We start from the raw sequence: 10,222 nt of genomic DNA, 5'->3' as shown, positions 1-10,222 counted from the left end.
GACCTAGAAGGTGGGATCCTATCCATTCAATTGGCTTCTCTCTTCAAGGAGTTTGGTTATGTAACAATGTTCCACTCTACATCACATTTCCTGTGTGGATTTTTTTAAATTTTTGTATAAGTAGAAAGCTCGTCCCTCTCTCTCTCTACAACTTCTACTCAAACCCTAAGACACAAATATTTAAACATTGTTGAATTGGTCTTCAACCATGGATCCTTCCTCTAAAAGTTGGAGCATCTATAGCTGCACTGATGTTTACAAAGCTCGTCGACACTCCTGTGACCTCATCATCTTTCTAAAAAAACTTGAAGATTAATCAGGATGAACATAGGCATATCTTAAATTTGGGATTATAGGAAGCAGAGATCGAAGGTGGAGGAAGATGAAGAAAAGACAACTTCTTATTCTTCTTTCTTAATGAAATAAGATCCATGATTGTGGTGGAGAGTACAGCATGAAAATGGACTCTTGGAAGCTTGTAATCATCCAAAAATCTTCTATAAAAAAAATGTATAGAAAATCTAAAAAATTTAATTATTATTTTTTGTAATGATAAAATATGATTATTCAGGCGACAAAATGAAACAAATCATGCTACCAAGCATTGAAAGAATCTTGATTATCTTTAAGACAAACCCCAATCGCATTAGTGCACACATTCAAAAACTATTTCCATTTTCCAAAAGAATGGATCTGCTGACTGGATCATGAAGAGACCGACTTCTTTAGAGGAACCTTCACGATTCTTCTGGATCCATCCCAAGAATTGGAAGAGATTCTATTGGTGGATAAGATTTGCATGCTTGAGTAGTTTTCTTTTTTAGGGTTGCTAACCCTTTTTTTAAAAAAAAAAAATGCTTTTCGGCCATTGCTTGATTTGATAGAAGATCATGCTCCCTTCAAGCCTCTCCACTATAATTTAAGAAGAAAAACCACCAAAGCATGTAAAGAAAAAGTGAGAAAAGCATAATCCAGACTGTTGACCATAACATCCCATTGTGTTTATTGTGAACAAAGGAGGTTCCTTGTTTTTGCCTCCTTATCAAGACCCAAACCTTAGCTCAGAATGGGGGTGCATGAAAGAGTATTGTACGTGAGAGACAGGAGGAGAAGAAAGCCACACTAACATAAAAATTCATAATCAGAGTAGGCATTTTGCAATTTTCTACATTGTATTATTTTAATTTTTTTGAATTAAGTGAAATTGTCACCATGATTCTCCCCTCCCCACTTCCCCCCTCCCACAAACATGAGGCAGATTTCAATCCCTTCTCTGCCACCAATGGCAAGAGACCTTGCTACCAAGCCATGGGTTGCACCTCACCAAGTAACAGATTTTTATCAGAGTTTCTGATCATTTCCATGGGAGCTTTAGTAGTTTATTTGTAAATTGATCCCACTGAAAATGAAGAATTTTCTAGACATTCAGTTATCAGGTAATACCCTTCCTCACTTATATCTAGTTCTCTAGTAATTCTGAACTTCCTTACTGAAGAATGTTTCACCATGGTTTTAGAGCATCCACTGCCGAGGAAACCACACCTGCAACAGCGACGAGGGGGATTTCGGAAGCTGAAACAGGCAAATCCATGATAATTTTCCACTTAAATGTATAAATAATACATACAAAATTAGCACAGATAGAAAACACTTTTTTGGGTGGTGTTTGATGTAAAGGACTGAATGTACCTTGAAAATCAATATATTTTCAGATGATAAGGTGGGATTGGCACTGGCCAATGTGTATCAATTACCTATGAGGAGGACGAAATGGCTGTTCCACTGTTAAAAATCTCATGTTCACCGAATAGTGAAGAGAGAACCTTCAGAGTTGGTTTGCCTGATAAAGAACATCACAGATTGATCCTCAAGATTGTGAGAAGTCCACAAATAACTGCAAGCTTCCACTCAATCTTCCATCACCGACCGCTTAATGGTTCATTGATAGAATCTGTCCAACCAATTCACAGGATAGCTATCATTCATACATCAACCAATTCTTTACTCCATTCAGGAAGTATTGTATTCTGCACACAGAGGATGTCTGGCCATAGAACAGCTAGATGCAACCCATCAATTGGACAGGTCAGGGATTCTTGCAAATGCACTAGCAAACTACATGCTATAGGTTTTATGGAGTCTCAACTCACAAGTTCTTAACCAGTAAATAATCCTTAAACTGTCTTACTGAAGGAATTCAACATGGCAACCCACTGGGTCATTAAAGATAGCAGAGGCCCATTCACGAGTTCCTCTTGCAAGTGCACCAACCCTTCAGGTAAGTTGTGAGATGTCTGCATGAACTGGTGCAGTAGCAGGCTTGACCAATTCCTTTAGGGATTCCATTATACTAGAAAAAGGAGGACGCTTCCATGGCTCTCTGCGGTTTGACACAGTTTCACATGAAAACAAGAAAAAGTAACATGTAGGAACGCAAAAGCTGTAAAAGTCTGATCAAGAAAATAAGTACATTACTCACTTAGCCCAGCAAGCCTCAATTAAGGAAGCCACCTGACAATTTACATTGCTTGGAATTTCAAGCCTCTTGCCCTGAAAACCAACAGCTGCCACCACCTGCTAGAGGAAAGCTAATAAGCCAGCAGTTTTATCAATTTAACAATAACCTCAACAAACAAATTAAAATAGAACAGCATCATGATCTATGGTGGACCAAAAACGAAACAAGGGAAGCAAAATACCATGTAAAGCATATTCCTTGCACACTGCACCCTCAGCCTAGGCCAGAGATCAACTGATTAATTATCTGATCTAGTCCAGTGGAACCCAGGACAAACATTACAGAGTGTTTTACTAATATATAACAGTAGACACGTTTAGGGTGAAGAATCAAAAACTTCGATTTTCTCCAAGACTATTTACTAAATTATCAAGACCATTTGGAAGGGCAAAAGAAAAAGGAAATATCACAGTTGCAATCCATGATTCCTCCAAATACTAGAGCAAATATTGCTACATGTACTAGAGAGAACACCCAGCCATGTCTCATGTTGAAGGGTTAGGCAGTGAAGTGAGCCAGGCCCCCAGCTTGCATACCAATGCCAACTGTTAAAGGGTAATTTTGGAAAGAGAAAAAGGGATAACTGCCTAATGCTAACTCTCAACCAAGCCATAGGCGATAGGTGAAGTTCATATAGGACTTTCTTTCTAAGAGTATCCATAAAATTGTATTTCCTATTAATTTCTTATAAATAAAAGAAGTATTCTTTTTCCAGGAGTTCCCTTCAAATACTGTAGTATTCTGGTAACAGCCTTCATATGAGTTAAATATGGATCATGCATGAATTGGCTCACCATCCCTACAACATAAGCGATGTCTGGCCTGGTGTGGGACAAGTAAATAAGCTTCCCTACCAGCCTTTGGTATCTTCCTTTGTCCACTGGTTCTCCCTTTTTTTCTTTAAGTTTAGCTCCAGCTTCAATAGGGGTATCAACTGCTTTACACCCCAACATTCCCACTCTGATAATAGATCTAGGACATACTTTCTTTGGGATAGGAATATACCTTTCTTTGATCGAGCCACCTCAATCCCTAAGAAATACTGTAACTTCCCTAGATCTTTAATTTCAAACTCTCTGCCAAGAAAGTTGAAAGAAAGTCTTTCAACTTTTGAATTTCTTCACCATCATTCCCTGTGATGACAATATCGTCTACATAAACAATGAGAAGTGTGATGTTAGTACCTGACTTCTTGAAAAATATTGTATGATCAGCATTGCTTTGCTTGTACCCAATAGAAGTCATTGCCTTCAGAAGGCGTCCAAACCAGCATCTAGGAGACTGTTTTAACCCATATATTAACCTCTTCAACCGACAGACTTTCCCTGCAATATTGTCATCGGAAAAACCATGTGGGATTTCCATATAGACCTCTTCTGCTAACTCCCCATTTAAGAAGACATTCTTTACGTCTAGTTGGTGCAAGTTCCAGTGTTTGTTCACAGCTACAGACACAACGGAACTCGATAAAGTATTTAGTTTCGCAACAGGGGCAAAGGTCTCCTGATAATCAATCCCATAAGTCTGGGTAAACCCCTTTGCAACTAGTCTAGCTTTCAACTTGTTGACCGATCCATCCATATTTTGTTTAACCACAAATACCCATTTGGAGCCAACTGGTTTTTTTCCTGGAGGAAGTGTAACCAGCTCCCAAGTGTCATTTTTCTTCATTGCCTGCATTTCCTCTACCATAGCTTCCTTCCATCTCTTATCAACATAGGCTTCCTGCCAACTTTTAGGAACAGATATAGATGACAGAGAGGATATAAAAGCACGGTAGGAGTTATACAAAGAGTTATAAGAAACATATTTAGCTATGGGATGTTGAGTACAAGATTTGACCCCCTTTTCGAACAACAATAGGAAGATCAGAAGAAGATAACTCAGTAGAATCTGATTCTGGAGCAGGAGACTGAAAGTGGTAACGTATCACCTTTCTCCACCTGCTTTAGCCGGTTGTATTTCTTCCTTTGATAAGTCTGCACCTCCTTATTCTGGTCAATCTAGTTTTGAAAGACCCCAACAGTGTGTCTCACAGGAGTGGTCTCCCCCTGGCTAGGTTCTTCACTTGGTTCATAAATCGAAGGGGGAGGATTAGAGTCCTTAAGTTGTGTTGGTGTGTGATAGGAAGATTTAGAGTCGGAAAGAACACCTCTCCTTTAGGACTCTCCCCCTGGAGAGGTGTATAGTAAGGGCAAAACTCATGAAAAAGTACATCCATGGATACAAAGGTTTTCCTGGAGGGAGGATGATAACATTTGTACCCTTTCTGAGTAGCAGAATACCCTAAAAATATGCAGCGTAGGCCGTGGGGAACCAGCTTACTCTGGTGGGCTGTGATTCTGGCATAACACAAGCATTCAAAAACCTTTGGGGGAATAATAAAAGAAGAGGCTCCTTGAAGAATCTTATTAGGACATTTAAAACCAAGTAGTCTACTGGGCATCCTATTCATAAGGTAAGAAGCAGTGAGTATAGCATCACTTCAGTATTGGTCAGGTACATCCATAGCAATCATAATGGAACGGGCATTGGTCAGGTACATTCATAGCAATCATAATGGAATGGGCTATCTCTAAGAGATGCCGATTCTTCCTTTCGGCAACCCCATTTTGGGCAGCCGTATCAACGCAACTGGTTTGATGTATTATGCCAGAGTCAGAGAGATATCTTTGAAATTCACCATCAATATACTCTGTGCCATTGTCACTGCGAAGGATCTTCACAGTGGCATTGAACCGAGTTTTAATCATATTATGAAAATCATGAAAACATCGGAAAACCTCATTTTTTGTTTTAAAAAATAAATCCATGTAGAACGAGAGTGACAATCAATAAAAGTAACAAAGTACCTATGGCAGTAATAGACACACGTCGGCAGGGACCCCACACATCAATATGAATTAGCATAAAAGGAATAGGTTTTCTATTATGAAGAGAAGGTAAATAAGTAGAACGAGTAATGCAAGCTTCACAAAAAAAATTATCCTAATTATAAGAAGAAACAAAATCAGGAAATATTTTCTTAAGAGTTCCTAGAGGGGGGTGACCTAGCCTACGGTGCCACTGATGAAGGTTTGATATTACCGAATGGACCGGATTAGAAGATGTAGTCAAAGCAGACGTAGATTCTCCAATCGGCTCGAGCAAATAAAGTCCATTGTCTAGTTTACCACGTCCAATCTCCTTCCCCGTGACCAAATCTTGGAAGACACAGTAAGATGGGAAAAAAATCACTTTACAATTCAAGTCATGTGTGAGACTACTGATAAAGAGCAAGTTAGTAGAGAAAGAGGGAAAATGTACAACTTTAGACAAAGAAAGTGATGGAGAATGCTGAATGGTCCCTTTTCCAGCAATGGAAGAATAGAAACCATCCGCAATTTGAACTTTATCATTTCCAGAAGTTGGAGAATATTATAAGAAAGAGGTGGATAAACCTGTCATATGATCTGTGGCTCCTGTATCAATGATCCAAGGAGTAGAAACTAAAGAAGCTTGAAAGCCTGTAAAAGTTTTACCTAAAGTAGCAAGGTGGGAGTTGGTATGGGTAGTAGAGGAAATAGTGGTCGAGGCTGTACCGGCAGTAGAAGCTTGCAGAATACGTCGCAAAGTAGCGAACTCTTCCTGTGAAAAACCAATGTCTGCAGAGGGTGTGGTGGAAATTGTCTCAGAAAGATTAGCCTTTGGTTTTCCCTTTCTTTGTGCTCGTTTTTGCTCAAAATCAGCAGGCTTCCCATGAGTTTTCATCAATTTTCCTTAGTATGATATCGTTTATGACAGTGCTCACACTTGACAATCTCCTTAGCCGGATCAGATTTAGTGCGAACAGACTGTAAAGCTGATTTCTCCATAATAGGAGTATGAAGCATGGCTAATCGACGACTTTCCTCACACTAAACAAGAGCATAAGACTGTTCTAGTGTAGGAAAGGGAGAACGACTTAAGACTTGTACTTTGATCTAATCGTACTCCACGTTCAAACCTGCCAAGAAGTCATATACTTGAATCTTATCAATGTGCTTCTTATAAGTCACCACATCATCTGGATTAGTGGGGTGATAATCCCCATAATGATCCAACTCTTGCCAAAGAGATCGCAACTCAGCATAATAGTGGGCCAAAGTTAGTTCCTTTTGGGTAGTCTCATGAAGCTTCTTTCGTAGATCATAAACCTGTGCATCATTCCCCAACTGTCCATATGTTTCAGTAGTAGCCTTCCAGATTTGGGCAGCAGTATCAAGTAATAGACATCCACGAGTAATATTTGGAATCATGGAATTCAAGAGAAATGACATAATAAGAGAGTCATTCGAGATCCATTTATCCTGTGAAACGCCTGTGGTAGTAGGTTTGATAGTGGTGCCCGTAATGTATCCAACAAGTCTTCTTCCAGCAATAGTCAAGTAAGTAGATCGGGACCAAATCAAATAATTTGTCCCATCAAATCTTACCGAAAGAGGATGAAGAGTGGGGTAATGTTCAAGGCCGGTGGGAGCAGTAGTACCATCGATAGTTGCCATGTTGAAAAAATTGTCTGCAGTTTTTCAGTCTTCACCTTTTGAAAAAAAAACTGAAAAATCGAAGATCTGTGGCACGATTGGGAAGATGATGCAGCAGCAGCTAAGGTGAAGGCGATGGCGATGGTGGCTTCTCTTCTTCTTTCCTTTTCTTCTTGGTCGAGCCCATCGTAGTGTAGAGAAAGAAATTGGTTGCAATGTATTTGCGAGGGTTTGCGATCGATGCAATCTCTAGCTGAAGCAGCAGCAACAGCCACCTGTGATTCTGTTTTCCTAATCGCAAGAAGCAGCAGCAGGCACCTGCGATTCTGTTTTCCTAATGGCAAGAAGCAGCAGCAGGTTGTGGCCTGCGATACTGTTTTCCTAATCGCAAGAAGCAGCAGCAGGTTGTGGTTCTTCTTCTCTTCTTCTTTCCCTTTTTATTCTTCTCTGGTCTTCGAGGTGGAACTGAAACAATAGTGCAGCGGCGCGATGGGTTTGAAAAGGGAAAAAATTTCTGCCAAACAATGGTTGCAGAATTAGGTTGTAGAAGAACAAGAAAAAACTGCGAAGGGTTTTGGAGAAAAAAAATAATCTGATGTGGGTTTATGGGTTTGAAGAAAGAGAAAAAAATAGAAGAACATCCTAATCGAACTTAGGCTCTGATGCCATGTTGAAAGAAATGGTTGTAGTAGAATGGCTTATTGATCCATGATCTCAAGCCCTCTATTTATAATTAAGTGGAAAGTAGACTATTACAAGGAATAGAATTTTACATGAATGCAAACTCTAATTTAACTCCTATACAAACTCTAATTGGACTCCTAGTAGAATCCTACAAATTTACTATAATGAGGTTTTCACCTATGGTCAAGCATACCTCTATCTGGGTGCTTCTTGCACTTGTTGCCATCTATGCCTTAGAGTCGGAACAATTAAATATCAAGTCTGCCTTCTTAAATGGCAGACTTGAGCAGCAAATTTATATGTTTCAGCCTGAGGGATTTGTAAGAAAAGGTGATGAGAACACGGTATGTATGTTGTTAAGGTCTCCATATGGTTTGAAGCAATTCCCTAGACAATGGTACAAAAAATTTGACGAGTTTATACTTAAGATAAGTTTAAAAGAAGCTATTATGTTTATTGTGTGTACCATTATGAATTTAAACCCAAATGCTTCATATATCTTTTGTTATATATTGATGATATGCTCACAAATTGTAATGATAAAATCCAGATTTACAAATTGAAGAGCATGCTTAAATTTGAATTTGAAATGAAGGACTTAGGGGGTGTAAGAAAGATTTTGGGTGTTGATGTTCATAGGGACAGAATTCTCACTTTATCACAAATTGGTTATTTGCACAAGCTAGTTGATACGTTTGGTAGTATGAATTCTAGAGCTGTTGATACTTCAATGGGTGCTCATTTTAAGTTAGAAACAATTGCTAATGTTCCTGTAACAACTATGCCTTATCAGACTCGTATTGGGTCTCTTATGTACTTTACGGTTTGTACTAGACCAGATTTGGCATATGTTGTTGGTCTTGTGTGTAGATTCATTAGTAGACCATGTGATGATCACTGGAATGCAATTTGTGGACCTTGAGATACTTGAGAAATTCAGTTGGTTATAAACTGTTATATGATGACTCTTGTGTTAATAATTTAAGCATTATGGGGTACTGTGACTCTAATCTTGCAACTGACTTGGACAAAAGAAGGTCTTTGTCTGATTATCTATTCACTGTTAGTGGTAATTTGGTGAGTTGGAAGTCTACCCTCCAACATGTGGTAGCTCTTTCCGTTACTGAACCTGAATACACTGCATTATGTGAAGCTGTCAAGGAAGCCCTATGACTCAAGGGTATCCTTGGGGAACTTGGTTTTGGTGATATACATTCTATTGTGTTTTGTGATTCTCAAAATGTCATTTGTCTTTCTAAAAATAGCATGTTTCATGAATGTAAAACATGCTGATGTTAGACAGCACTTTATTAGGGATGGTATCTCCACAAGTTTGGTCAAGGTTCAAAAGATTGATACCTCTATCAATCTTGCTGATATTAGGACCAAAGTTGTATCCATTAATAACATCAAGACTGCCTTGAACCTATTAAAGGTGCTTGCTGTTTAGTTCCTTATTTAATCTATATTTGACAAGTTCTTTGTGTATTCAGGTACTCTGCACAGCTAAAATCAGAGTCAAGTTGGAGATATTTATAGTGTAGGTGTAATGGTCATGGGTATTTGGTCATTGTCTTTTATTTGTACTTAAATGCCATTTTTAATGTTAAGTGCGGGCATTTCTGTCATTACAAGGCTTTGCATAAATAGTTTTAAGTTGGTTTAGAATTTAATAGTGTTTTCATTCTCTTCTTCATCGTTTTCTTGGCTACGGTGACTGCTCTAGTACTTAGGGTTCTTCCAACCCTTTAATGCTCTTGGTGACGGAGTTTTTGGCTTCAAGATTGGCGAGGTGATGGAGTATTCTCGCCTTGGTGAGATCTTTCCTTCATAGGTTTCCTTTGTGTTGTTAAGGCTGTGTGGTTATTCGATTGATGGCAGAGAATCTTGAAAAACTGTGTTTTTATTCTTGAGAGTGTTGGTGAGGAGTCTCTGTGTGTCTTGTAACTCTCTTTGATATTGATTTGGTTGTGCATAGTGCCATGAGTCCTTTGGACTCATCCTTGGATGTAGGTCTCTAACCGAAACAAGTAAATGCTGTGTTCTTCTGTGTGATGCTTGTGATAATCCGCTGCGTTATTTAGGTTCCTGCTTAACAACTTTAATTGCCAATTACAGTTTTTACTGCACTTCTGGTCAAACAGACCTAGATTATTAGCTGAACCTGATCCACATACTTCCTGGGCTAAAATCTTTCTTGACCAAGGTAAAGTAGCTATAATAAAAATATCCTTTCTCCAACCATTTTCCCAAAAAAGTATCCTAATAAGGATTCAATAAACAAACCTGCGCTGGATTTAGGTTACCCCATGGTTGTTGCAGTGTCATAAGTTCCCACAATATTACTCCAAAACTGTAAACGTCTGACTTCTCATTTGATGGCTCATCACGTAGAACTTCAGGGGCCATCCACTCGGGCTAAATTAGAGTGAAGAAAAAAGGGATTGTAAGTAATATTGTTTGGAGACTTCCATTTTATGTCCACATAATGCAAGAAAATTAATACGATACTAATCAA

The 10,222-nt window shown here is 38.8% G+C and overlaps 1 protein-coding gene across 1 annotated transcript in view; it reads right to left on the bottom strand.

The window, feature by feature from the left end:
- Nucleotides 1-1,259: 1,259 nt before the first annotated feature.
- The window catches only part of LOC149008202 (serine/threonine-protein kinase CTR1-like), a 38,403-nt gene continuing 29,440 nt past the window's right edge, over nt 1,260-10,222 (bottom strand). The window contains exons 13-15 of the mRNA XM_089166083.1: nt 9,991-10,122; nt 2,480-2,574; nt 1,260-2,380 (exon numbers count right to left, since the gene is read on the bottom strand). Coding sequence (XP_089022209.1) covers nt 2,275-2,380; nt 2,480-2,574; nt 9,991-10,122 — 333 coding nt within the window. The 3' untranslated portion in view covers nt 1,260-2,274. The remainder of the gene's footprint in view (nt 2,381-2,479; nt 2,575-9,990; nt 10,123-10,222) is intronic.

Source organism: Hakea prostrata, chromosome 8 (genome assembly GCF_041222555.1).
Source record: "Hakea prostrata isolate BN-2017 chromosome 8, UWA_Hpros_2, whole genome shotgun sequence".
NCBI lineage: Eukaryota > Viridiplantae > Streptophyta > Magnoliopsida > Proteales > Proteaceae > Hakea > Hakea prostrata.
This window is presented reverse-complemented; position numbering and strand designations above follow the sequence as displayed.